The 27,738-nt window shown below is 50.0% G+C and overlaps 1 protein-coding gene across 4 annotated transcripts in view; it reads left to right on the top strand.

Moving 5' to 3' along the window:
• Positions 1-10: 10 nt before the first annotated feature.
• The window catches only part of ZDHHC3 (zinc finger DHHC-type palmitoyltransferase 3), a 60,709-nt gene continuing 32,981 nt past the window's right edge, over positions 11-27,738 (top strand). Inside the window, exons 1-2 of one of the 4 annotated variants that reach the window (XM_065933887.1) lie at positions 11-267; positions 20,652-20,981. In XM_065933887.1, the coding sequence (XP_065789959.1) occupies positions 20,676-20,981 (306 nt within the window). In that variant the 5' untranslated portion in view covers positions 11-267; positions 20,652-20,675. Of the gene's footprint in view, positions 277-20,651; positions 20,982-27,738 lie in introns of all 4 variants that reach the window. The other 3 variants (XM_065933885.1, XM_065933884.1, XM_065933886.1) reach the window with 3 other exon arrangements.

Genomic DNA, 27,738 nt, shown 5'->3' on the forward strand with positions numbered 1-27,738 from the left:
CCCGCGCCCGTGCGTCATCACCCTGCGCGGCGGCCGCTCCTGCAGCTGCCGCGGCCGCCACCACCGCCTGGAGCTCGATGGGCTTCTCCTGCGCGCCGCCCTGTGTCTGGCCGAGTCCAGGGAGCCGCGGCGCCTCGTGCCGGGGAGCCATCGCTGCAGCCCAGGTCCGGGTCCCGGGTCGGGGGCTGAAAGGGGAGCGACGACGGCAGCGGCAGCCGGAGCCCCACCGGGGGGGCCTGGGACTGGGGAACTGCCTCCGGCTTCACGGTCAGTCGGGTGAGGAAACTGGGATCGGGTGAGAAAGCTGGGGCGAGATGACAGGCGCGGGCCAATCCCGGAGCCCGAAGGACTAGCGGTGGAAGAGGCGTGGGGCGCAGTTTGCTCAGAGCTGGAGTTGAAGTGGCCGGTCGAGTGCGTGCGTGTGTGTGTGTGTGTGTGTGTGTGTGTGTGTGTGTGTGTGTGTGTGTGTAAGAAAGAGACCGACCCCAAGTGAGAGGTGGCGGACGTCGCGGTTGGCCTGAGAGAGGCTGTCTCTTGGGTCTCCTTCCTGCCCTCATGTCTTGCATTTCTCTGGCCCATAGGGTGGTGGGTAAGAAAGAGGCGATCAAGCCCTCTTTAGGTCGTTCTCGGTGAGAAGGCCGGGAGTGAATGCCCGCTAGTCCCAAGACGTCTTCAACTGCACCCCAGGGACTCCCCCACCCCCAACCCCTCTCTCTCTGGGGCTGGCTGACCGAACGCAGACCCCCCGGGAACCTTGCAGGATCCCCATGCCCCGGATGGTTGCCGGAGCTTTGTCCCAAAGAGAGTAGAGGGGAGAGTCTTGGTCAACGCTGGCGGGGGGTGCGTGGAGGGGTGGGTTGCGGGGGCGCAGTGCCCCGGCGTCCCCAGCGCTTCCCAGCAGGGACTGGAGGCCCTGGCTTGACCGGGTGATCGCTGGGAACCTTGGACAAAAAAAAAAAAAAAAATGCCGGCCCCGGTCGTGACCAAGTAGGAATATGGGCCTTGAATATCCAGAAAGGATACCTGCAAGGTGAACGTGGGGTCACTGAAGGAGCCCATTAAGGCGTGGTTGATAAGGCAGGGAACAGATTTTAAAGGGGCCACGTAGATAAATGGAGGAAAGTTAACCCAAAATGATAGTAGCAACGAGGGGATCTGATGACTTTTCCAAGTGCCCCACTTTTGAGGAACCTCCCTGTTGTCAGAAGTGAAACTAACCCTTGACTGCTTGATCGTCCAAAGAATGGCCGGTGTTTCTCAGATAGTAACCTCAGTACAGTTTCACTGATGACTCTTGGGAGCCTGCTGTTGATGGGCTTTGTGCTAGCTTTGAGACACTGAGAAAGGTGAAACACAGCTTCTGCCCAGAGAAGCTCCCAGGCAGAGGGAAGACTCCAGACCCAGCAAAAACGTGGTGGTGAAGAGCTGGAACAGTGGCACCAGTGAACATAGTGGGATAGGGAGGTGGTGTACCCCCTGAAGAGGGTATGGAGAGGAAGTACCTGCCCACATTCTGAAGCACTAAACTGCTGGGCCCCCAAATAGATGGTCTCTTCTTAGTAGACTGGACATTTAGTTGTTTCTGGTGTCTCTCCGTAACTCTCTGCAGCTGTACCTATAGGGAGGATGTCTTGCAGTGTTGAATTTTGCCCTCCAGGAAACTCGGAGAGGTAAACCCGGAAGGGTTTCCTCCTTCATGAAAGTACAGGTGCCCCACCTGTTGGGACACATGCACCTTGAGGCTTTTGTGTGATTGAACGTCTGGATTCTAATGAGCACCTGGGTGATGAGATAACAGGGGACTTCTGATGTTAGAAGTGGTGTCTTGTGTTTGAGATCACTCAGAAAGAAGAGACCCGGATGTGAAATTTTAATAGGTAGGATATCTGAGAGGATCGAGGGTTTAAAAAGTGGCAGCGAATAGATCAGAAAAGACATGGATAGAAAATTCTGAGCTTGGATACCATGGGATCATCTTTATGTAAAAATCTTTCAGTGTGTCTTGAAAACTATAGAACATACATTTGAAGTGTTTCCCAGATAAGCGACTAAAGATTATTTGCTGGAGAAGGATTGGCAGGTTTTGCTAAATAAAATTACAAACAATGTCTGACGTGTTAGCCTAAATCAATATAAGAGATACAAACAACAGAATGTTCGTTTTAAATTCTCTGCTGAAACAATGACACCTTCACTAACTGTTGTACTTTAATGCAGCCAGAACATGTTTTGTCACATTTGTTGTGATCATACATTAGATATTTCAAAACCCCATAAATTCAGAGTTCTTTTTGGTTTACTGAAGCAGTTTGAAGACTGTACGTTTGCCAGAAAATCAAAACACCAAGGATGGCATGTTATTCTATTAACCAGCTTGTTTTCCCATCACTGTCAGATTCTTTTGAGTGCATACTGATTTGTAGGTCCATCTGTCCTAAATCTCTGTATTCTTATTAATTTTATCTAACAATAACTTAAGCATAACAGTGCTTACTATGTGCCCAGCACTGTTCTGAAGCACTTCACAAAGACTAACTGGTTCAGTCCTATTACCAATAGCCCTGTGAGGCAGGTGCTATTATCCTGTTTTACAGATTGGGAAACTGAGGTACAGAGAGATTGTCTTGACCAAGGTCCCAGGTCACATAACTGGGAAGTGGTAGAGTCAAGATTTGAAAGCAGACAACCTCGCTCCCACACCTGCATTCCTAACCATCCCCTTATGCAGGTGGCCACTTTCATTTCATTCACCAGAGTATTTGAAGGAGGCCTATGTTTCTTATGGGCTTCCCTTGTGGCTCAGCTGCCTGAGAATGCAAGAGAATCCGCCTGCAATGTGGGGGACCTGGGTTCGATCCCTGGGTTGGGGAGATCCCCTGGAGAAGGGAAAGGCTACCCACTCCTGTATTCTGGCCTGGAGAATTCCACGGACTGTATAGTCCACAGGGTCGCAAAGAGTCGGACATGACTGCGACTTTCACTTTTACACTTCATTTTCTGTTTCTTGTAGGTTTCCCAGGTGGTTCAGTGGTAAAGAATTCACCTGCAATGCAGGAGACGTGGGTTCAATCCCTGGGTCACGAAGAGCCCTTGGAGAAGGAAATGGCAACCCACTCCAGTTTTCTTGCTTGGGAAACCCTATGGACAGAGGAGCCTGGTGGGCTACAATCCATGGAGTCGAAAGAGAGTCAGACACTGAATAGCTAAACGATGTATTTGTTATGGGAGTGGTAGTGCCACATAAGCTATCAGTCCAGTCAGTTCAGTTGCTCAGTTGTGTCCGACTCTTTGCGACCCCATGAATCACAGCATGCCAGGCCTCCCTGTCCATCACCAACTCCCAGAGTCTACTCAAACCCGTGTCTTAGTTTTAATTCCAAAAGCAAGGAGTGTGTTCCTTTCTCGAGGGGAATGTTAAGGGTGGTGATTGTAGGAAGCCCCTTTGTCTGTTTCAGCCAGCCCCTTTAGGTAAGGGGAAGGTTACATACAGACCAAGCAGAGCTTAACTCAATGAAGGTGAGAGCTGTCAACAGCAGAGAAGGCCAGTGGATCTGGTAGAGAGGGCTGAGATAGGTGTGGAGACCCAGGTTCCAACCATGTGCTTACTCCCGGAATAAACATCTAAGAAGCTCTTCAAACAATCAGGAAGTATTTGTTTGCATGCCTGTGTGTCCCTAGTGTTCTCATGGGCCTGAAGTGATAAGGAAACCGCAAACACACACCTGCCTAAGAGAAGTTGAAGACTGTATTCTAACCGGGGAGCCCAGGCTCTTGAACTAGTACATGAACAAGACAATAAAATAAAGTGCTCACTTGAGACACATGGCAATTAGATGAGAGGCCTGCCTAGAATGAGGTGCTAATTGGGCAGGCCAGGCATCAAGGGCAACAGGTAAAGAGCTGCTCTTAGCCACTGGCAGCAACAATAACTTTACAGCGATGGAGGAAATCTGTCCCACCTACCCTTGTTAATTACAGCAATAAAAGTAGGTTTAGGGGAGAGCTTGGGGCAGTGCTGAGTCCATGGTGCTGAAATTGCAGAGAGCTCTTAAGGTCCCAGCAAGGGAACACTTTATTCCTGGTCTTAAGCAGGGGAAGCCAAGTTTTGGGCCTTTTCCTTTGCGTTCTTCCACTTAGCAAAGCAGAGCACCAGAAAAGCAAAAGTGAGCTATTGCTGAGGACTGCCCTGGCAGGTCAGTGATTAAGACTTCGCCTTCCGAGGCAGGGGATATGAGTTCAATCCCTGGCCGGGGAGCTAGGATCCCACATGCCCTGTGGCCAGAAAACTAAAGCATAAAGAAATGATACTGTGACAAATTCAGTAAAGACTTGTAAAAAATGTCACATCAAAACAATCTTTTTTTTTTTTTAAAAGAGCTATTGTTTTCTCTGTAGATCTGTTTCCTTTAAACACTTTGCACTTGTCCTGCCTGTGCCTTGTCTTAAAGAACACTCGGTGTAAATAACCTGTCACAGGCCAGCAGATCTGTCTGTCTCACTATTGTAGAAACCATGCCTTGTGATTCCAGTGATAGGAAAATTGATGGGAATACATGGGTAAAGCTTATTCTGCTGTAGAGGAAGGGTCTTCATGTGTGTTTCATTTTAAGAGAATGGCAGAGTGCTTCCCATGTGTTTCATAAGGGCACATGTGAGAAAGGGGCAGTCACGTGTCCTGATGAGCCTATCTAGAAACATTTAAACACACATACATCCTGGTGGGCTACAGTCTGTGGGGTCACAAAGAGTCGGACACGACTGAGCCCCTAACACACACACAGACACACACACACACACACACACACAGACACACACACACACAGACACACACACACACACACACACACCCTGTAGCCATTGAAAGTAACAGAGGCTGAAGTAGAAATGGAGGTGTAAAGTCTGGCCATTGACCTGTTGGGGGAACTAAGGAGGCTAATACCACTCCACCTCGAGTTTCTTCCTGCTTTTTTTGTTTGTTTGTTTTGTTTTTCATTTTTAAATCATTTCCAGAGACAAATGACCAGGTTATTACTGGCTCTCAACTGTAAAGGTAAGAAGACCACCTTGCATGTCCCACCTAATCCAGTCATTCGTCTAGGCAATGTGAGGAAACATCAGGAAAACTGTCTCTTTTCATAGTTTCCTCCAAATTGAATGGGCTTCCCTGGCAGCTCAGTGGTGAAGATTCTGCCTGTAATGCAGGAGACACGAGTCTGATCCCTGGGTCAGAAGATCCCCTGGAGAAGGGAATGGCTACCCACTCCAGTATTCTTGCCTGGAGACTCCCATGGACAGAGGAGCCTGGTGGGCTACAGTCCATGAGGTTGCAAAGAGTTGGACACGACTGAGCACTCATACGCACACTCCAAAGTGTAACCATTCAGCTATGTAGAGACTTGTTGATTGAACTCTTCAGATTTTCTGGTCAACTTGAGACATGAATACCTCCTGTTCAGGATCAGTGGATGAAATGCCCTTGGGGTAGGATTGCTTTTTCACCTTTGGATGGTGGCCCTAGGGGGACAAGTACAGTTGACGCAGCAGTTCCCTTGTAGTAAGTTTGGACTTTGCTCTGTACAGAGTGTGCGTTCCTAAGTCAAGAAGGAGTAGCAGAGCATCTTGAAAGACGGGTTGGCTAGGAAGATGATGATCTATGCTGGAAAGACTCCAGTGATGCAGACCTTGACACTAACTTGCTTTGTGACTTTGAACAAGTCAAGCTCTCCAAACCTCATTTGACGTGAAAATGGTCTCTCTTAGCAGGTTATAGAAGTCCCAGTAGATCTTGGATTTACAGACATTTAAGTACTGAAAAGTGGTCATGTTTAACTTTATATTTTAAGACTTTTCTTTGACCACTTTCTAATGTTTGATGTATTTTAATAGTGCTTTTCCTACTCCACAAAACATTAAATGAAAGAACAAAGGAAGCGGTAATTACATGCCATATTTCATTGAAAAAAATTGAACATGCTCAGGAAAATTGCTAATGGTTGTTGGTGGGTTTCTTCCTGAATATTAACAAAGAATAGGGAAAGGATGTTAAAGGATACTTTTGATCATTTAAAAAAAATCCAAGAAATTAACCGAGATGTTGAAGCTGTTCCTGAGAACAGAGAAATCAGAATCTGAGGCCTGCAGCAGACCTTAGCAGCCAGCTTCGTCTCCCCTCTTCCTTTGTGGATGAGGAAGCCGAGCCCACGGAGGGTAACGGTCTTATCCCAGATTGTGAGTTAGTGAGCAGCAGGTGCAGGGTAGGCTTCTGGCCACTTGACTCCAAACCGAGTCTGCATTCTGCTTTAGTCTGTCTCCAAAGCCCTCCAGCAGCTCGTCACGTGGCAGGCAGGGGCAGTGGATGTGTGAAGCCTTGCTTCCTCGGGCCAGACTCCCCCAGGGCCCTGTTCTCGCAGGACTTACAGAACTCGGGGTGAGTGGAATCACCAGGAACCATCCTTGAAGCCTGGCACAATGGCCATAACTGGTTTTCTCTTCTCCTTCCCTAATTCGCCTTTCAGATCCCTCCAAGCACTTTTGCTTTTAGTCCCTAAGAAAGCCAAGCTTTTGCCTGGGTGATGTCACAGAGGCTGCATGTCTGCACATGGCACAATGTGGGGCCGGGTGCCATCTTCAACACCCTCAGGTGGGACCCTGTGCCGGGTGCTCTCGGCCCAGCATGGGTGGGCTTTCCCCCCAGATAAGCAGCGTGCTGGAACTTGGCCCTCCCGGAGTGTCCCCCCGCAGAGGCAGACTTTAGGGCCTCAGCCTTAGGGTGACTCTCCTGGCTGAAGTTCCGTAGTCCTCCTGCTCCCTCGGTGAGGGCAGGACCAGTCTTCTGAACGCCAGCTGGTGTTCAGCCAAGGCCCCACCTTAGGGCCCAAAATGCTCGTGTTCAGCTCTGTGTCCTGTGAGCAGCGCTGCACGTGGCCCACGCGATAGTGCCATCTCTGCGTGCCCATGTGTGGGCAAGAGATTGAAACTGTGAGTAAGCCAGGGTCACTGGCAGAGACACCAGCACCCCTCCCCCTTCTGATTCTAGTTGATGGGCAGCATTAACGATCACAGAGAGCAGTTAAGGGTAGGCTCTGCAATGAGAACAGGCTTGGCGGTGTATCCTGTCTCCACTGCTTCCTAGCAGTTCTTGTTTCTCCACTTGGTCGTGTCCAACTCTTTGCGACCCCATGGCCTGTAGCCCGCCAGGCTCCTCTGTCCATGGGATTTCCCAGGCAAGAATACCAGAGTGGGTTGCCATTTCCTTCTCCAGAGGATCTTGCCGACCCAGGGATAGAACCCGCATTGGCAGATAGATTCTTTACCTCTGAGCCAGCAGGGAAGCCCGATTAGTCGGTATCATCCATCAGACTTAGAAAGGAAGTTAGCCACCGCTCTAACTGTTTTATGGAAGCCAGCTGACTCCTTGAGCTTCGTTTCTTTATCCGTCTGTAGAAGAGCCTGGGCTAGAGTATGGAAGGGGTCAGCTAGTCCCAACAGTCTCTGTGGGATTTGAGGCTGTGGATTTGAGGGCCGGGTGCTGTGCACCATTAAAGAGACAGCCCACTGGCAGTGAAATGGCTCACAGAAGAAAGATGGGTCCTTTTTTTTTTTCCTTTTAACAGTATTTTAAGCTCCCAGGAGTGGAAGGAAAGTCTGCTTATTGTCCATTTCTCAGGTTCTTAAAAGCGAGCCACAAAGTTTAGAGAACTGGCCGTCCCCACTCGCTTGGAAGATGAAGACATGAAAGCTAAGTTTCATTTAATGCAGTGACCTCTCCTTAGCACCATGAAAAGTGTGCAAGGAAGTAGGAAGCAAAACTCGTGTTTTCTGCTTGGTCATTCTCCTGTCCCCCTCATGCAAAAAAAAAAAGAGAGAGAGGAAAAACTGCCACATGCCGTTTTCAAAACGTGGCCTGTGGAGGCAGGCAGAGCTGGTTTTGGATCCTGGCTTTATCTGACCCGGGGAATATCATTAAAAGCCTCTACACCTCCCTCTTTCCGTCTCTACGATGAATAATAAAAGCTGCTGTGCTAGGTTGGTGTGAGAACTGAGAGCTGCTGCTCCGTATGCGTCCTCAATCTGAACAGGCGCGCGGCTAATGTTTGTGCCTGTCACCATTCTTCATCGGAAAGCAGAAGAATTTGACTAAAATCTATTAGATGGTCTTTATGGTTCTTCCTCACTCTAAAATTCTGACTCAGCAACTGTTTTTACCAGTTGATCTTATGCGTGGTCTTGTTTTAATTCTTTTCTCATTGTGGCAATATATGATAAAACATGCCCATAAAAAACAAGAATGTGTTACCCAAATGAATGGTAGTTTCTACTGATTCCCAGTGTTTCTGAAGTGTATTGTGTGTGTTAGTTGCTTAGTCGTGTCTGACTCTTTGGGACCCCATGGACTGTAGCCTGCCAGGCTTCTCTGTCCATGGGATTCTCCAGGCCAGAATATTGGAGTGGGTTGCCATTCCCTTCCCCAGGGGATCTTCCCAACCTGGGGACTGAATTCAGGTCTCCCTCATTGCAGGCAGATTCTTTACCATCTGAGCCACCAGGGAAGCCCGTGACATAGATTATGTCATCCTAAATGTGGGTGTGTATTTTTTTTTTTTTTAATAGATCCAGAAAGCCTAGAGGCAGTACTCCAGCCAGTTTTAGCACAGTAGTACTCAGTTGTAGTAAGCGGAGGAACTGTTAGCCTCCGTGAGTTTTCAAGTCCCAAACTTTTTTCTGAAATGGAGACTCATTGTTGGGAGCCTGAGTTTGTACATGAGTGGGTTTTGTAAGAAGGTAACTGATTATGAGACAGGAAGGCAATTTTAGCTTACTGACCACTTCCTGGTTCCCTTAGTGAATTTTAATGTGTATAGGATTTGCTTTTGGGGTGTGATGTGTTTCTTTTCTTTCTTTCTTCCTCTCCCTCTCCCTCCCCTCTCCTTCTTCCCCTCCCTCCCTCCCTCCCTCCTTTCCTTTCTTTTCTGCTTTTGTTGAAGTTAAGTATGACAGAGAGAGGAGGCAGGCAGGGGAAGCCAGACCCTCTTACAGAGAGAGACACAGTGTAGACCCCTTGGTCAAGATCCAGAGCAGACCAGCAGCTCTGCCTGTTTGGACACTTTCCTGGCCTGGCAGGATACAGTGCAGAGGGGAAGGTAAAGCACCTTTCCTTTGGACCACACCCTTACCTTTGGGAAACATTTGAGTGACTCATTCTGGTTTTTTATGAAGCATTTCGAGCATAGTGCTTCATAGCTCATTCTTTTTCTGAGAATCATGTAAAAATTGGTATAAAATTTACAATCCTTTTGGATCCATACGCAAATTAACTGAAATTGTTAAGTAAAGAAATAGATAAATCCATTTTTTACTTGATAAGATTCTTTTCCAAAGCTTCCAAGGAATGGACCTTTTATTCATTTTTGAAGTTGCAGTGCTGGCTTGTGAATACTTTCCTACTTGGAGTTCATTCTTCTAAAACATGAGAGGTTCTGAATCTATACAGTTCCAAGATCTGCTTGTATGCTGTGCTTGAATGCATATGTGGACATTAGAGCATTGAGTGGGTGTGGTGTTTTTGGAAGGGAATCCTCACGAAGTTCTTTGAGTTGCCTGTAGGACTTTGGTTTAGATCTAGCTAAGCCGTGTGTGTGTGTGTGTGTGTGTGTGTGTGTGTGTATACATGTATGTGTGTGTGCGTGAGCACTCAGTCATATCTGACTCTTTTCGATCCTATGGACTATAGCCTGCCAGGCTCCTCCGTCCATGAGATTTCCCAGGCAAGAATACTGGAGTGGGTTGCCATTTCCTTCTCCAGGGGATCTTCCTGACCCAGGCATCAAACCTGCATCTCTTGTGTCTCCTGCATTGGTAGGCGGGTTCTCTACCAGCTGGGCCACCAGGGAAACCCATGACTTTAGAGAGAGGGTTTATCTTCTCTCAGGAAAACAGCTGGCAATCTGAGAGGGTCTGGGGTTCTTTGGATATTCATTAGATCAAGAACAGTGGGTATTTGGAGGCTCCAATAATCTGATACTGAACTTTTATGTGATGGTCATGTCTTTGAGCCTTGTTCATAAAGCATGGACTTTTGGTCAGTTTTCTTAGGCCAGGTGATAGATTTATAAGGATTTGCCCCTCACTCAACAAATAATGATTAATGGAACTTCCCTGGTGGTCCAATGGCTGAAACCCAGGGGGCCTGGGTTCAATCCTTGGTCAGGGAACTAGATCCCGCATGCCACAACTGAGACCTGGTGCAGCCAAATAAATAAATATTCAAAAAATAAATAAATAAAGTGATTAGCTACAGGCATATAGCTGGATTCTGCCCATCACTAAGTGTCAGCACTGGGCCAGGCCAGGAGTCTCAGCTGGCCAGCAGCCTGCTGTTGCCCACACTGGAATGGGGCCTGTGAGCTTGGCCTCTGAGTCACCACTTTGAAACCTTTTCAGCTGCCCAGCCCTGGACAGGCAGCATGGACCTGGGTCCTGAGTGCTCTCCTGCAGGGGCTCACGGGGCCGTCGGTGGCATTTCACTAAGTACGTTTTGTCTGCTTATCTGGATTTGTGGAAGCGCACAGTTGCGGCCAAGCATAAGGAAGCACATGTGTTACAGTTGAATCTGGGGGCCATTCTCTGGACCAGAAACAGTGTTGTTTTTTGGACGTTAGCACTCATGTCAGCCATTTCTTGATTTTTGCTCCTGAATCTCCAAGAAGGAAGATGAGATGATTTCCTGAGACTTCACACACACTACCCCCCACCGCAGAGCTCAGATTGTCATTCTGGACACCATCTGCCTTATCACTGGTGGCACTATCTCTGGGGAGCTCGAGGACGCCTCTGGGCTTGCCAGTCTCTCTCTGCTTGGACTTTCATGGCCCCCAGGCTTACTCCTTTTACCTTTCTGGCCCTCAGGTGCACTCCTCTGTCAGGAGGGAGGAATAGTTACTTCGGGGTTGAATTACTAACGTGTGAGAAAGCCATCTCTCTTTATTTTAGTTACCGTGGTTGATACCTTTGTGTTCTTTTTAAACATGTTTATTTCTTTGCTTGACTGCATCAGGTCTTAGTTGTGGCCCGTGGTCGCTGCTGCGCCACGTGGGGTCTTTCCTTGCACAACAGACCCTCTCGTGGTGCACGGGCTCAGTAGTTGTGGGGCTCTGGCTTAGCTGCCCTTGGCATGTGGGATCCTAGTTCCCCAATGGGGATCGAACCCACGTCCCCTATGCTGAAGCGTGATTCTTAACCCCTGGACCATCAGTGGCTAAGCCATTTATTTCTAATGCTACAAAACCCTTGGCCAAAAAAATACAATTTTATTAAGCTTCTCAGATTTGCATTTTTGACAGATTAAAAGGTTCGTGGTAACCCTGCATTGAGCAAAGTCTGTTGGTACCATTTTCCAGCAGCATTTCCTCTCTGTATCATATTGTGGTCATTCTTGCAATATTTCAAGCTTTTTCATTATCATTGTATTTTCTGTGGTGGTCTGCAGTCAGTGATCTTTGATGTTACTCCTGTGACACCCTGAAGGCTCAGTCAGTCAGTTTAGTCACTCGGTCGTGTCTGACTCTTTGCAGCCCCCACGGACTGCAGCAAGCCAGGCTTGCCTCTCCACCACTAACTCCTGGAGCTTGCCCAAACTCGTGTCCATTGAGTCAGTGATGCCATCCAACCATCTCATCCTCTGTTGTCCCCTTCTCCTCCTGCCTTCTGTCTTTCCTAGCATCCCAGGGTTTTTTTCAAGGAGTCAGTTCTTCACATCAGATGGCCAAACTATTGGAGTTTCAGCTTTAGCATCAGTCCTTCCAATGAATATTCAGGACTGATTTCCTTTAGGATTGACTTGTTTGATCTCCTTGCAGTCCAAGGGACTCTCAAGAGTCTTCTCCAACACCACAGTTCAGAAGCATCAGTTCTTTGGTGCTCAGCTTTCTTTATAAGTTCAATTCTCACATCCATACATGATTATTGGAAAAACCATAGCTTTGACTAGATGGACCTTTGTTGGCAAAGTAACATCTCTGCTTTTTAATATGCTGTCTAGGTTTGTCATAGCTTTGCTTCCAAGGAGCAAGCGTCTTTTAATTTCATGGCTGCAGTCACCATCTCCAGTGATTTGGAGCCCAAATAAAGTCTCTGTTTCCATTGTTTCCCCATCTATTTGCCATGAAGTGATGGGACTGGATGCCATGATCTTTGTTTTTTGAATGTTAAGTTTTAAGCCAACTTTTTCACTCTCCTCTTTCATCTTCATCGAGAGGCTCTTTAGTTCTTCGCTTTCTGCCATAAGAGTGGTGTCATCTGTGTATCTGAGATTATTGATATTTCTCCCGGTGATCATGAGTCCAGCTTGTGCTTCATCCAGCCTGGCATTTCACATGATGTACTCTGCATATAAGTTAAATAAGCACGGTGACAATATACAGCCTTGATGTACTCCTTTCCCAATTTGGAACCAGTCTGTTGTTCCATGTCTGGTTCTAACTGTTGCTTCTTGACCTGCATTCAGATTTCTCAGGAGACAGGTCAGGTGGTCTGGTATTACCATCTCTTGAAGAATTTTCCACAGTTTGTTGTGATCTACACTGTCGAAGGCTTTGGCATAATCAATAAAGCAGAAATATATGTTTTTCTGGAATTCTCTTGCTTTTTCGATGATCCAGTAGATGTTGGCAATTTGATCTCTGGTTCCTCTGCCTTTTCTAAATCCAGCTTGAACATCTGGAAGTTCTCAATTCATGTACTGTTGAAGCCTGGCTTGGAGAATTTTGAGCATTACTTTACTAGTGTGTGAGATGAGTGCAATTGTGTGGTACTTTGAGCATTCTTTGGGATTGCCTTTCTTTGGGATTGGAATGAAAACTGACCTTTTCCAGTCCTGTGGCCACTGCTGAGTTTTCCAAGTTTGCTGGCATATTGAATGCAGCACTTTCACAGCATCATCTTTTAGGATTTGAAATAGCTCAGCTGTAATTCCATCGCCTCCACTAGCTTTGTTCATAGTGATGTTTCTTTCCTAAGGCCCACCTGACTTCACATTCCAGGATGTCTGGCGCTAGGTGAGTGATCACACCATCGTGATTATCTGGGTCATGAAGATCTTTTCTGAATAGTTCTTCTGTGTGTTCTTGCCACCTTTTCTTAATATCTTCTGCTTCTGTTAGGTCCATACCATTTCTGTCCTTTATTGTACCCATCTTCGCATGAAATGTTCCCTTGGTATCTCTAATTTTCTTGAAGAGATCTCTAGTCTTTCCCTGAAAGGCTCAGATGATAGCATTTTTTTTTAGCAATAATGTATTTTTTATTAAGATATGCACATTGTTTTTTAGACATACTATTGCACACTTAATAGACTACAAGATAGTATAAAAATAACTTTTATATGCACTGGGAACCCAAAAAATTCATAGGCTCACTTTGGTGTAATATTCACTTTGTTAAAATGGTCTTGAACCAAGCCCACAAAGTCTCCTAGGTCTGCCTGTAATTAAACTTGCAAAATGATCACTGCTCTCAGTCCTTCTTTGGAAAACTGGTAACCCCTTACAAGGAGAGAAAACCTAGTTCCTCCAAGGCAGAGCCGAGGCCTGTTGCCTTGGGGCCTCCCTGGGCTTGATGGCCTCTGGTCTCAGAGCCCTCTCATCTGTCTTGCCTGTCACTGCTGGCATCACCTTGCTAGAGTGTGGACATGTTCCCCTCGCAACTTCCTCAGAAGCTTTAGTGGTTCACCAGAACCTCCAGGGTGAACGCCTAACTCATCATGAAATCCACGGCTTCTAAAACACAACCTACTCCCTACTTTTAAAGCCACATTTTTCCAACAAAGCCCACGTATGCGCATGCGCACTCATTCAGCCCTGGACACCCAGCCACCCCCCAGCACCGCCTCTCCCCCTGCCAGGTCCACCCACCCCCTTGACTTTGAGCAACACACCTCACCTAGCTCCATGCCCTGCTCTCATCCCTCCCCTCTGAAGTTCTATCTTTGGAGAAGAAGTCTGTTTATCTCAGTTCTGGGATGTATGTGTGTGTGTCGGGGGGGGGGGGGGGTTGAGGTTTTTTTGGGGGTACTGTTTGCCCCTCTGTTGTGCTGTTCATTAGACACCTATGTGTTAGGATTATCACGGGGTGTGTCTGTCTGGTTTGTGAAGGAACCGTTGATTGGAGCACTCATTCATGCCATATACCAAGATATAAAGCTAAACAAAATGGGACTTGCAGTTTCGTAGAAAAAAGCAGATGGAACTGGTCTTACCAGGCTGGGAGCTGGGGGAGGGCAGGGCAGGGCCCGAGCAGAGCAGCTCACACACATCACTGTCCTCATCACTGCTGGGTGTGCGCGCCCCACACAGCTCCCAGCGCTTAGTGGCTGCGCCATGCATGTCTTTTTGAGTTGAAATGAAGAGAAGGTGCTTGAGAAAGCAAACAGGGGCCAGGGCATGGGGTGCAGAGGGTGGGAGGGAGACGGGAGGAGGCGGCCCCTTCTGAGGTCTGAGCAGGCTGGCCGAAGTGGTGCGGGGGCTTCAGGGACCCACTAGCCTCCCTGTGGGCCTGCCCCCGAGGCTGAGTCCTGCCCGTCTCTGCTCACACGAGGACTCATGTCGAGAGTGGGTCTTTGACAAAGAGCCTCAGCCCCAAGGATTGGGATTTCCCTAATTGGAAAAGGAAAAGTGCAGTGTTTGCCTGTTGTCAGTTGTTGTTACTAGTGGCAGGGTGAAGGGAATGTGTACAGTTTGTTTTGCAGGGTGGGTTACCCCCCACATTTCTCAGATTTTCAGTTGGCTAACATAAGGAAAGGATACAGAGAAAGCTCAGCTTCTCTGTACACTGGTGCTGAATTAAATCTTGGGGACCGAGGTTTGCGTGAAGTAGAAATGAGTGACTTTATTGCTTCGCCAGGCAAAAGGGGACACAGCAGGCTCGTGCCCTAAAAACTACGTGTCCCAGCTTAGGGAAGATAGTGAGAAGTTTCATAGTAATTGTTCAAAGAGGGCCTGGCCAGCTCGTGGACATTTCTTCTGATGGGTTGGTGGGGAGGTCCCGTAGCGGTCAACATCGTCACCTTTGAGGTCCAGCTGGTCTGGGGTCTCCATGCTTGTGGGCAGCCTACCATTACTTCTGCCACCTTGGAGGGGTTCAGTATCTGCACAATAGCTCAAAGTTACTGTTGCGTGCATCCTGCGATGGGGAAGCAGGACTCTGCTCCAAGGCTGCCCCTGGCTGTTTGCTCCTCCCTGCTCTCACATCCTCTCCCTTCCCTGATTAACAACTGCATGAACCTGCCCCTTGGAACTCAGGGAAGGTCCTGGAGGCTGAATGAAGGTTGTTTCCTGTAATCAGAGGAATGGGGGCACACAGGCCTTGTGCCCAGGAGCCCCACAGGGCCCTGCTCGGTATCAGAAAGCTGCTTCCGCTGCGTTTGGAGGGGCTGGGAGTGGAGTAAACTTTCTATCGCAGCCCGTCTTCCTTGGTTTTGATTGGACTACTTGAAGCTCTAAAGTGTGGGTTGGAACATGCTCTTCAGTTCAGCCCTTAGTGTCTGGCTCTGCCAGCTGCACCCGTGGTGGGGTCCTTGCCGGATCTCAGGCTCCCACTCACCAGTGAGGGGCGCAGCAACACAGCACCTCTGTCCAGCCTTTGGTCTCATGTTGTCTGAAGGTGAAACATCTGTAACCACGAGTAAGAGTCACAGCGCCTCTATTTCACGGTCCTATCGGGGGCATCCTCCACCGTCTGGAACATGGCCACGGCCCTGAGAGTAATCACACGAGGCCTCCAAGAGGTGGGTCTAGGACCACCCATCTCATGCATCTTCCTCTCATGCTCATGTAGTGAACACAGGTGGTTACTGTGTGCCAGGCCCTGAGCTAATGGAGGCAAGGCTCCCCGCCCGCAAGGCCTGTGTGGTGGGAGAGCATAGCAAGTGTCCTCTAAAGGCCTGGCACCTAAATGAACACCTTGCTTTTATAAACTTGTCTAGCAAGACTTAGTTTTCTTTGCTTTTCCAACCCACAGCCAATTAGCTGTGATAAATAAAGGGTATATTGGGGGTAGCCGTAGAGACAGAAATGACAGCCAGGAATGGAGGGGAAAGACAAAGCGCCATAGGAAGGAGACCCCAGAATTAGAATTGGAATAGTCTGTGCAAGCCAGTTGGTGTAAAGCCGAGAGAGCACAGTGAATCTCTGTGAATCTCTGCACCCCCTGCGGACGTCATTACCTAACACACTCCAGTAACTGATGTTCCCAGTAATGACTCTAAATCATTCCAAAGAAATGGATGGTTACTGTGCTTAAGACAAAAACAGCTATAGTATATATTTTTTGTTGTTTTTGGTTTTACTTTTATTTTTAAGATTTCCAACTTAACCATCCAAATGGTTAAAATTTCTCTGCTTAGGAACAAACCACAGTTACCTGGGACATTTACTTGTGTGGAAGGATCTATTCCTCAGGAAAACCACACATATGGAACACAGCTCAGGTTTAGTCATGTCATTGCCATCTGATTGGTGGCTCAGGCGGTAAAGAATCTGCCTAGAATGCAGGAGACCCAGGTTTGGTCCCTGGGTTGGAAAGACCTCCTGGAGAAGGGAATGGCTACCCACTCCAGTGTTCTTACCTGGAGAATCCCATGGACAGAGGAGCCTGGTGGGTTACAGTCTGTGGGGCTGCAAAGAGGCGGACACGACTGAGTGGCTAACACTTTCACTTTTCACAGTAAGAATGAGCAGTTGTCAGAGGACAGATAGAATACAGTCAACTACTCTGAAAATATACTGTGAATGAAATATACTCGCTGGAAGTATGTAAGTTGTAGAAGTGTTGCTCTAAATTTGTCTATTTCCATCAGAGCTCTTGGGTGAGTACACATTATCAGTGAGAAGTACTGTTTTGAAAGGAATCTTTTTTTCTGAGCAGTAGGTCTCAACAGAGGGCTTAAAATAGTCAGTAAATCATGTTGTAAGCAGGTGTGCTGCCGTTCAGGCTTTGTTTCCGCTCATAGGGCACACAGGCAGAGTAGGCCCAGCGTGAGTCTTAAGGACCTTGGGGCTTTCAGAATGGTGAATGAGCACTGGCTTCAACTTCAGGTCACCAGCTGCTTAGCCCCTGACAAGAGAGTCAGCCTGTCCTTGGAAGCTTTGAAGTGAGGTATTGACTTCTCCTCTCGAGCTATGGGAAGTCCTAGATGGCATCTTCTCCCGATAGAAGACTGTTGCGTCTACACTGGAAATGTGTTCTTTACTGTAGCCACCTTCATGAATCACCTCAGCTGGATCTTCTGGATAACGTGCTGACGTAGCTTCCATGTCAGCATTTGCTGCTTCCCCTTGCACTTTTATGTTACGGAGATGGCTTCTTAACTTACACTGCATGAACCAAACTCTACCAGGCTCAGACTTTTCTTCTGCAGCGGCCTCACCTCTCAAAGCCTCCACAGAAATGAAGAGAGACAAGGCCTTGCTCTGAATTAGCGTTTTGCTTGCAGGAATGTTTTTGATCTTCCGCCCAGAGCACTAGAACTTTCTCCACCTTGGCGGTCAGGCAGTTTCGCGTTTTTATCATTTGTGTGTTCACTGGAGTAGCACTTTTCATTTTCTTCAAGAACTTTTCCTTTGCATTCACAACTTGACTAAATTTCATGCAAGAAGCCTAGCTTTCCGGTCTGTCTCAGCTTTCGAAATGCCTTCCTCACTAAGCTTAATCGTTCTAGCTTTTGATTTAAAGTGAGAAGACATGCAACTCTTCCTTTCATTTGAACACTTAGAGGCCATTGGAGGCTGATTGATTGGCCTGATTTCAATATTATTGTATCTCAGGGAATAGGAATTATTGTATCACAGGGAGAGTTAGAGGCAAACAGCGGCGTCATGGGGCAGTCAACACCAGTGCGCTCACCATTTAAGTCTGCCGTCTTATATGGGGGGTGTTCATTGCTGCCCTGAAACAATAAAAGAGTCATATCAAAGATTTCTGATCTCAGGTCACCATAGCAATAAAATAATAACGAAAAGGCTTGAAATGTCATGAGGATTACGAAAGTGTAGAGACAAAGTGAGCGGACGCTGTTGGAAAAATGACACCAATAGACTTGCTCAACACAGGGTTGCCACAGACGTTCAATTTGTAAAGAAATGTAGTATTTGCATTTCTTATAGCGTAATAAAGTGAAGTGTATTTTTTTCGGTGAGTAACTACTATCCCAGAACCAGCAAACTTCTGTAAAGAGCCAGAGTAAATACTTGAAGCTAATGAGTCTTTCCATCACAGCTACTCAGCCTTGCCATTATAATGCAGAACAGACATAGACCCTGTAATATGTAATCAAATAGTGTGGCGGTGGTCCAATAAAGTCCTACTGGTTTAGAGCTTAGACAGCAATCTTGGGGGCCTGGGTGATATGCATACAAATCAGTATGGCAACAGGAAAAACCAGGAGAACACTTGTATTTGGATGTTGTCAAAATGGTGAGCCTTGGTCAGCTTTTGAATCATAATGAAATTTCAGCTTTTCGTTTGTCGGGTTTGGGTCATACAGACTTTAGAATTTTAGAATCTCCCTGCCGTGGGTCAGGTCCCTGCAGCCCCGGTTCTCAGTCTCCTGCTATCCTTCGCTTTGGTGCTGCAGACGGTACCCCTGCATCTTCTGATGCCTCTAAGTTGCCCCTGGCAACACTGATTGCCACTATCTTGTGAAGAGCACAAGGTCGCGTTATTGGAAAGTTCTGGTTGAATGTGATAGTCACTCTGAATATTTGTTGAGTCAGTGTTCCCTTTTTTAAAAATTTTTTTTTTCACTGTTCTGTTGGACAAGCACACAATCCACATTTAACTGCCTTCCAGCCATTAATTCTCTGCCAGCCTGGGAGGGGAGGCCCTGGCCTTATTCTTTCACTATTAGTCTGTGCAACTTTTGACTCTGGAATGTCTGTCACTTGAGTCACAGTTACTGTTCTCCCCTCTCAGCTTTCTGGACATGTCCTTACTTTTCATGATGGTACTGTATTCGCTTCAGGTCCTCTTTCTTCTCTGGGGGTGAGGGCAGTCGAGGAAGGAGGAAAATTGGGCAAAGGGCGAGGCGGACCAGTAGAGCCATCACGAGCTCACTCTTGTCCGTCAGGAAGACAGACAGAGCCAGCGCCGCCGTGGAGGGATTTCCTCTGCTCTGAAGGGACTCGAGTTCTCTGCAGACCGAGGTGTCGCCTGCCTGCCTCGTAGGCTGTGCTCTGCGGTGGTTTTCCCTCGGCTCCTACGTCTGGCAGAGAACTGGAGGCCACCACGGCTTCTGAGAAACCTGGTGGGTGAAATGACATGCCACTGAGTATAAGATAAAGAACCGGAGGAGGGGAGTCTGGACTTGCTGTCTTGCAGCACACGCCGTGGACAGACAGACTTCAGTTACCAGGTCTTGGTGATTTCATGGCCGTCTCCAGAGACTTGGCTGGAGCCTTGAGAGAGCGGTCCCCTTGCTCAGCACGTACTTCTGAAGGAGTGGACGTCTTTCCTAGAGAGAGGCCGTGCACACCGTCTGTGAGGTGTGCAGGGTCTTACGGTCCATAGCGCGTGCACCAGGCACCTCCAGCTCCCTGGACCTTCACACCCACCCTGTCCCGAGAGGGGCCTGGGGCTGGTGGTGGGGACACACCTGAGGTTGCCCAACCTTCCTGCACCTTGCTCCGTCACCACAGGGAGAGCCTAACTCAGAGTCTCTCATCCCTGGAAGATTAACCATTTTGGCCAGAGGGCTAAAAAAAAAAAAAGCTTGGCTTGTTTCTAGAACATTCCCCGTGCGGCTGAGTGCCGTGGCTTTATTATCGGCTAACGCACCACAGTAAGTTAGAGCAGCTTAGCCCTAGGCCTTCTCTCCTCCTACTCAAACCCAAAGAGCCTCAGCGTGAGTCTCGGGTCCCTCGGCAGGGTAGAGGCAGCAGTGTTACTGAGGAAGCGTTTCCCCGAGGGCCTGGTACTCCGCCACCCACCCGCACCCCTTGTCTTGTAGGTCAAAATTTGAATACATCTATTAGTCCCACCTCCCATCTGGCGTGCTGTGTGCGCGCCTGCTGCTCTGGCTGACCTTGGGAGAGGTCTTTGCCTTTTTTTTTTTTTTTTAATGTATTTTTGGCTGTGCTGGTTCTCTGTTGCTGCGAGGGCTCTCTGTAGCTGTGGCGAGCTGGGGCTACTCTGTGGTTGCGGTACCCGGGTGTGCCATTGCAGTGGCCTCTGGTTGCAGAGCGCAGGCTCTAAGGTACATGGGTTTCCCTAGTTGCGGCTCCTGAGCGTAGGCTCAGCAGCTGCGGTCCACGGGCTCAGTTGCTCCAAGGGAACAAACCCGGTCTCCCGCACCGGCAGGTGGATTCTTTACCACTGGACCACCAGGGAAGCTCTCGGCATTTGCCCTTTTCAAGCTCCCCCGCCTTTCTTTATCTGTCACGTGAAGGCTTTGGGCAAGGCGGCCCTGTCTCACAGAGGCTAACTTAGCTCTCAGGAGTAGGGACGAGAACTCAACGTTGGAAATGAACAGAAGGTGTAGGCAGCTTTCCGATAAGAAGTTCACACCCAGATCCTCATGGCTCCCTTGGGAAAGGTAGCTTCGTGAAGTCTCCCAACCGACCAGAGCACGCCGCCATTCCCGGATCCTTCCCTCTCTCTTCCAGATGCCAGTATGGACAGAATAGCTTATGATGCTTATCCCCGCCCACCACTTCCGAGACATTGAGCGGAAGCCGGAGTACCTCCAGCCGGAGAAGTGCATCCCGCCCCCCCACTCCCGTCCCGCGGGAACGATGTGGTTCATCCGCGACGGCTGCGGCATCGCCTGTGCCATCGTCACCTGGTTTCTGGTCCTCTACGCGGAGTTCGTGGTCCTCTTCGTCATGCTGATCCCGTCCCGGGACTACGTGTACAGCGTCATCAACGGACTCGTGTTCAACCTGCTGGCCTTCCTGGCCCTGGCTTCCCACTGCCGGGCCATGCTGACGGACCCCGTGAGTATGTCTGGGCTCGTTTTCACCAGCCCGCACTCTCCTCCTCTGGCCCGCGCATGGCCGCAGCCTGCATGTGCCCCGCTGAGCTTGGGAACGCGGAGAATAGGAGGGCCTGTTCTCTTTCCCACGGGGGTGGGGAAGTGGACTCAGGCCGCCAAGGGGATCCCGTCTGTGCCACGGCCTGTCTGGGTTGAATGATACTTTCTCTACATGGGTGTCTGCATGAATGGAGCCTGCCGTGGGAGGGGTCTGGCCACGGCAAGCCTCGTCTCTGGTTAGAAAGACATGGAGAGGGCCCCCCACGCGGCTGGGACCTGATGATCCCAGCAGAAAGCACGCTGCCACTTGGGTGGGACTGGGGCCTCCTCGTGAAGACAGGGCTGGCTCTAGGTGGAAATGAAATTAAAGCCCTACCCAGGCCCAGAAACCTGCATGGCAGTGGCCTTTACCTCGCTTGGACGAGGCTCGTCTTTCCTGAAAAGCTGGACAGGCCTGTTTCAGGCCATGGCAGGCATCTCTCAGTGCATATCTGTGGGCAAAGCCACGGTTTTCTGCCCAAGGACTTGGCTAAATATACCAAGCTGTGCAAGCGGCTATTGAGTGTCGCCTACTCTGGTATTAAATCCTCCGTTCCCGCTCATTACTGTGTGTGGGAAAAGCAAGAGAGTGCGTTATTTGATAAAGACCTCCTGTGGCTTAGTTGTCTCAGTGGTGGGACGAGTGTGTTTAAATTAAGAAAGGGGAAGCACTCCACATGGCAGCGGCCCGGCCACACAGACCTCGTTTCTTTCTGTGAGTCCCGGGGAAGGCACAGTGAAAGCGCTGGGTCCTGGGCTAGCTCACTTCTTGAAGGGCTCCACTTCCTGCTGATTCCGGGTGGGGGTTGGGGTTGGGGGCTGGATCGTTAATCCCTCCCTGGGGAGAGCTGCTTGCCCCTCGATCGCAAGTCAGTGCCTGGCCCAGATGGCACCTCTGCCCGCACATGCGCCTGGGGACATGGCACACACTGGCAGGCAGGGGCCTGTGGACCCCGTGTTAGCGCTGCTCATGGGCTTGCTGGAACAATTGTCACCTGAAGGGAATGAAGTATAAGGTTATAAGTGCCCCGAACACAAGGGTATGAACGGTTTTCCCAGCGGCATCAACTTGACCATACTGGAAACAGCTTACGGGCTCATTCACAGATTTTCCTGATGCCCTTGCTATTGGGGACACAAGACTAAAAGACATTATTCGTCTCAGCTTATAGTTCCGGTGTCTGCTGGGCCCCAGGCACGCTTCCTTCCCTCACGGTGCCCTGACAGGTGAGGTCCACCCTGTGTGATGAAGGCTGCGACAGAAGGAAGCACGAGTGGGTGTGGAGGAGTGAAAATTCACCAGCCTGGGAAGCGGGCGGGGGGCTGCCTGGAGGAGGCGGCGCCCAGGCCAGCTCTGAGCAGAACCCGTGGACAGGGCAGGGAAGGCGGAGGGCGCGGGGGCGACCCCAGCACAGGGAGCGCAGAGCGCGCAGAGACAACGAGTGCCGGGGCGCGCCGGTCTGGAGTGGCGAGAACCCAGAGGATGGGTTTGGGTTGGTCACGCGGCCAGAGTGCCAAAGAAGTGGGGTAGGCGTGGCATAACGGGGGCCCTCAAGAGCCCCTGAGGATTTGAAACAGGAGTGATGAGCTCAGGTTGTCACTGTACAAGGATCACCCTGGCAGCAGTGAGGGGGTGCTGTGGGGTGGGGTCAAGTGAATGCCAGTGCGTGTTGGGTACCTACCATATGCAGGGTCCTTCTGAGCAGCCAGCTCAGCTGTGAGCAGGGCAGACCACGGTCGCTGCCCTCCCGCCCATCTCCCGGCCTAGGGTGTCGGGCAGTGAAGGACAAGCGAAGGAACAAGGCAATTCCAGGAAGCGAAAGGGGCTTTTAAAGATCCAGGGGCTCTGGTGGGTGACTTTTCTGGAGAGAAGCAGGACTGTTTGGAGGAAGGTGATCTGAGAAGGGCCCCTGAGGCCTGAGTGACATGAAGCAGTGCTCAGAGGCCCAGAGATAAGAGTGTGGTCGGCACGTTTAAAAACAGGACTCACACCAGGGTGACCAGAACATGGTGAGTGGGGTGAGAGGGGCTGGCAGAAGCAGGGAGGGCTGCGGAAGCCAGGCCCGGTAGGGCCTGTGGGCCTCGTGAGAACCTTGGTCTCTCTCATCAATTCAGTGAGAAGCCATCAGAGAGGCATGATGTGACCTGCTTTTGAAAAGGGTACTGCCTGGCTTGCGATGGGGGGAACTGAGGTTGAGCCGGGAGAAGCAGGAAGCTGAGAGCTATGGCAGTGGGCCACGCAGGACATGGTGGCGGCTCAGACCAAGGTGGGAGCAGTGAGGTGGGGGGAAGAGAAGCTATTGGACTTGGAATATGTTTGAAGCCATTAATGCTCAGGTTTGCCCACACATTAGAATCCCCTTGGGCAGCTTTTGAAAAGTACTGATGCTGTGGGCCTGCCCCCAGAGATTCTACTCTGATTGGGGTGATTTAACACTCCCAGTCATCCCTCCTATTCAGCCAGATCTGAGAACCGCCAGAGTGGCAGAAGGCATGAGGGATCAGAGAGGGTGCCTTCCAGAGTCTTGGCCAGAGCACCTGGGAGATCTGCTGGTGCAGATGGGAGAGCCCGGGGAACGGATTTTGGAGAAAGTAAGGCTTCTGTTCTGGCCAAACTGCAGGTATTACGTGTAAGCAGGGGCGCCAGGTGGGCAGTAGGTAGCCAGGTCTGGGGCTGGAGGGGATTAGGGATCAGACCCTAGAGTGTGCAGGGAGGTTACTGGCTTCTATGAATAGAAGGCGTTGGCTGTCAGGCGGGAGGGAGAGGAGGCCTCCGCCCTGGCATTCCTGCTGCACTCACGTGCGTGTGTTCTTCAACCCCTGCATGGAGCCCCCTCCAAGGTCTTCTTCAGTCTGGCCCCGGCAGTCAGATGCAGGAGAGAATGAGCCTCACTGGCATGTTGCTCGGCTTCCAACCCCAAACCCTTGAGAGCTGGAGTTGCCATATCCCAAACACCACCCAGCTTCTCAGAAGTGTGTCTTGCCGTTGGCCCCAGAGAAAACTGGACAAGCAAGTAATAAAGCCTCTGTCAAATAAATACCTATAGCCGTAAGGGGAGCAACTCAAAGCATGTCCTGCTGCTGTGCCCCGTCTCAGGCTCCTCTTGCTGCCGCCTGCCTGTCCCCACTCCCAGCAGGTGACATCTCGTGTAAAACCCTGCATGCAGAAGAGAGACAGGTGGGCTGCAGAGCCCCTGGGAATACCCCCACGCCAGGTTCCAAGGGATGGAGCTGGAAGCCCAGCTCTCACCTTGAAAGTAGACGGTAGGGGCTTCTTATTAACACTGCAGGCAGAGTCTGGGTTTAGAAAGATATCATTTCAGGATTCTATAGAGTTTCCTATAGAGCTATATTGTTCTGTAGGTCAGTTCATGCTGTGTGTAATTTTTCAGAAAAGTTTATGCCCAGAGGTTATAAACAATGTATCATAATGTATACATTGTATATTGGTCAGAAAAACTTGCATCCTAAGGCATAAACAGTGTGTAACAATGTGTGTATTATGTATCATTTTGGTTTGTTAGTATTACTAGTAAAAGAAAACAAAGAAAAAACCCTCCTGTAGCCAGTTACTGGTGCCACTTTGAGCTCTGAAGTTCTTCTTCCAAATGTAGCATGGAACAGGTCGCAACCACTACAGCTTTCTGGACCATGTAGCAGTCACTTACTCCAACGTGGTTGTAAACAGGTTTGCAGAGAGCTTGAACAGAAAAGGGAAGAAAGACATGACCTGGAGGTGGAGCTCACCTTTGAGCAGTGGGGTGAGAAGGCTGGGCCTGTGAGGAGGAGGGAAGCAGGTGGACGGAGGGCCCGAGCCTCTCTTGGCCGCTGTGCTGGCTGGAGCGGGCGGGGCTGCGCACACGTCGGACTGGTGTTTGATCTCAGGTGCCCACTCCGTGCCCGCCCTGAGGCTGAGCCACGTTCTCAGAGGAGCTCTCTGTGTTCCTAAAACACTTGAGATGTAGAGAGGTCTGGAGTGGTGCCACTGGCCCGGAGGAGGCCACCCCTTGAAGACAGCCCAGACTCCAGCTCTCATCTCGGCCCCTTCTCTCTCCCTGTCCCATCTCAGTTTCACCACCCGTCCTTTTCCTGTTAGAAGTACTTATCCTGGGAATGCTGGAATCCTCAGGAATCCTGAAGGATTCCGTTTAAAATTTAGTTCTAGGTGGCTTCCCTGGGGGTCCAGTGGTTAAGAATCTGCCTGCCAATGCCGGGGACATGGGTTTGATCCCTGCTTGGAGGAGACCCCCTGTGCCTCGAGGCAACTGAGCCCTGCACACCACAGCCGCTGAGCCCACACGCCATAGAGCCTGTGCTCCGCGGGAAGAGAAGCCGCTGCAAGGAGCGGGCGTCCAGGGTGGTGCTTGTGCTAAAGAACCCGCCTGCCGGTGCAGGAGGCGTAGGGAATGCGGGTTCGATCCCTGGGCCGGGAAGGTTCCCAAGAGAAGGGCATGGCAACCCACTCCAGTTTTCTTGCCTGGAGGATCCCCTGGACAGAGGAGCCTGGCGGGCTGCAGTCCATGGGGTTGCACAGAGTCAGACACGACTGAAGTGACTTAGCACACACGCACGCACACACTGCAGTGAGAAGCCCCCGCACAAAGAAGAGGAGCCCCTACTCGCCGCAGCTAGAGAAGCCCATACACACAACGGAGACCCAGGGCAGCCAAAAAAAAACAGTAACTTCAGGTCTGGGACAGTGTCTGTCTCCCAGCAGACGCTTACAGCTGAGAGTTGATTTCTTTCTGTCCTGTCTTCTGGGAGCCCAAAGCCAGGTATACTACATGATCATAGCAGTTGTGGCAACCTTAGGATCAATTACCTTTTTTTTCCCCCCTTCCTTTCTTTGGACCTAATTGTTTATTAGCCTCCTCATAAATTACCTCAAATCTGAGATTAGAGAACAAGAGGACTAGAAATCAGTTCGGTTTAACCACTTCGTGAAGGGAAAGAAAAGTCCTCTGCCTGCCTGCCGGCGCCCCTGCCTGCCTTTGGACCCGGCCCTGTGAACACCTGCTCATGAATGGACCTCACCTGACTCTCTGAGACCACCGCAGGCCTGCCGCTGGAGTTTCAGCCGCCGAAACTGGAATAACGGGCCTCACTGCGGCGTGCGGCTGCTTGTGCCTGCTGGAGTCTCTCTCAGTGAGCTTAATGAGGGTCTGCCCAGGCTCGTGCCATGGCAGAATGATGTCAGGCCCGTGGAAACACGGGATGAGAGGCGCGGGGCCGCCCAGAGTGCCGTGTGCTGTGTGTGGGAGCTGAGTGCTGGACCAGCCAGAGACGGGCCTCGCACACTTGGCCCCCAGACGCTGGCACTTTCCCTGGGTGGGGTCAGGGGCTTGCCTCAGGGTTCGCTTGAGGAGGGCGCGACATTCTCCTTCGTGCCTGGCGGTCTCATACCTGCCGCTGAGTAATCCGTAAACGCCAGCTGGAAAATCTGTCTAGCTCCGGAGAGAAGAGGGTGACCCATGTGGGGGTTACCCCCCGCCCCCGCCTTTCTGTGGAGGAGGCAGGTGGCCTTGCGGCGCAGGCCGGGGCTGGTCACCTGTTCCTGGTAGGGGCAGAGATCCTGCAGGGGCTGCGATCCCGTGGGTCCTGAGACAGTGTAAGCAAGTCTTTGTACTTGTTGCCTGAGATGAATGGTTGGTGCCTCTTGGTAACCTTTCTCCTTCGCTTTCCAAATGTGTCCTTTCTATATCATCATATTATCCTGCATACTGATTAAAGTAGGCCTTATCATTTGGGGTCTTGTTTCAGTCTTAATGTTTGTCTAGTGAGACAGTTCTTAGCAGGGGAATGGTGTTATGGCATCAAGGCAAATGAAAAGTCTCTTCGATCAGTTAATAGAAATATCTAATGAATACACAAGTTGTCTTTTGATGATTGTTGTTCAGTCGCTCAGTCGTGTCTGACTCTCTGCAACTCCATGGAGCTTTCCCAGTGTCAGGGTCTTTTCCAGTGAGTCGGTTCTTCACATCAGGTGCTCAGAGTATTGGAGCTTCAGCTTCAGCATCAGTCCTTCCAATGAATATTCAGAGCTGATTTCCATTAGATTCTGGACGTGGGTCTGAATCCTGCTTCTGCCACTTATCAGTCACGCGATCTCAGAAACTTGCTTAACTTTTCTGCCTTAGTTACCGGGTCTATAATATGAGGAATATCATAGACTCTCCCTCATAGGTTTATTGTCAGAATTAATTGACTGTGTACAGTGAAGCCCTTGGAAGTGTGCCTGGCATAGAAGCAATCAATAAATGTCTGTTATATCATCACTATTAACTCGTCTTGGATTTATTGAAGACTTGCTCCCTGCCAGGCCCTGGGCAATTCATTGGGCTGCAGATTAAAGACTTTGTCTCTGTCCTCCAGGAATTTACAGTCATGTAGGAGAGATCAGTGCATAGTTAAATGATAGGTGTTATGAGACAAATAGAGGCTGTGGTAGCACAAAGGCAGAGTGATAGGCTCTGTCCCGGGCGTAGCCTGGGGCTGTTTGAAGGCAGAGGGTGTGATCCAGGTTTGGGGCAGGCGCAGGGCCCCCCTTGTGGCTCAGGCGGTAAGGAATCTGCCTGCTGAATCAGGAGATGCAGGTTCGATCCCTGGATCCAGAAGATCCCCTGGAGAAGGAAATGGCAACCCACTCCAGTGTTCTTGCTTGAAGGATTCCATGGACAGGG

Source organism: Muntiacus reevesi, chromosome 4 (assembly GCF_963930625.1).
Source record: "Muntiacus reevesi chromosome 4, mMunRee1.1, whole genome shotgun sequence".
NCBI classification, from domain to species: Eukaryota; Metazoa; Chordata; class Mammalia; order Artiodactyla; family Cervidae; genus Muntiacus; species Muntiacus reevesi.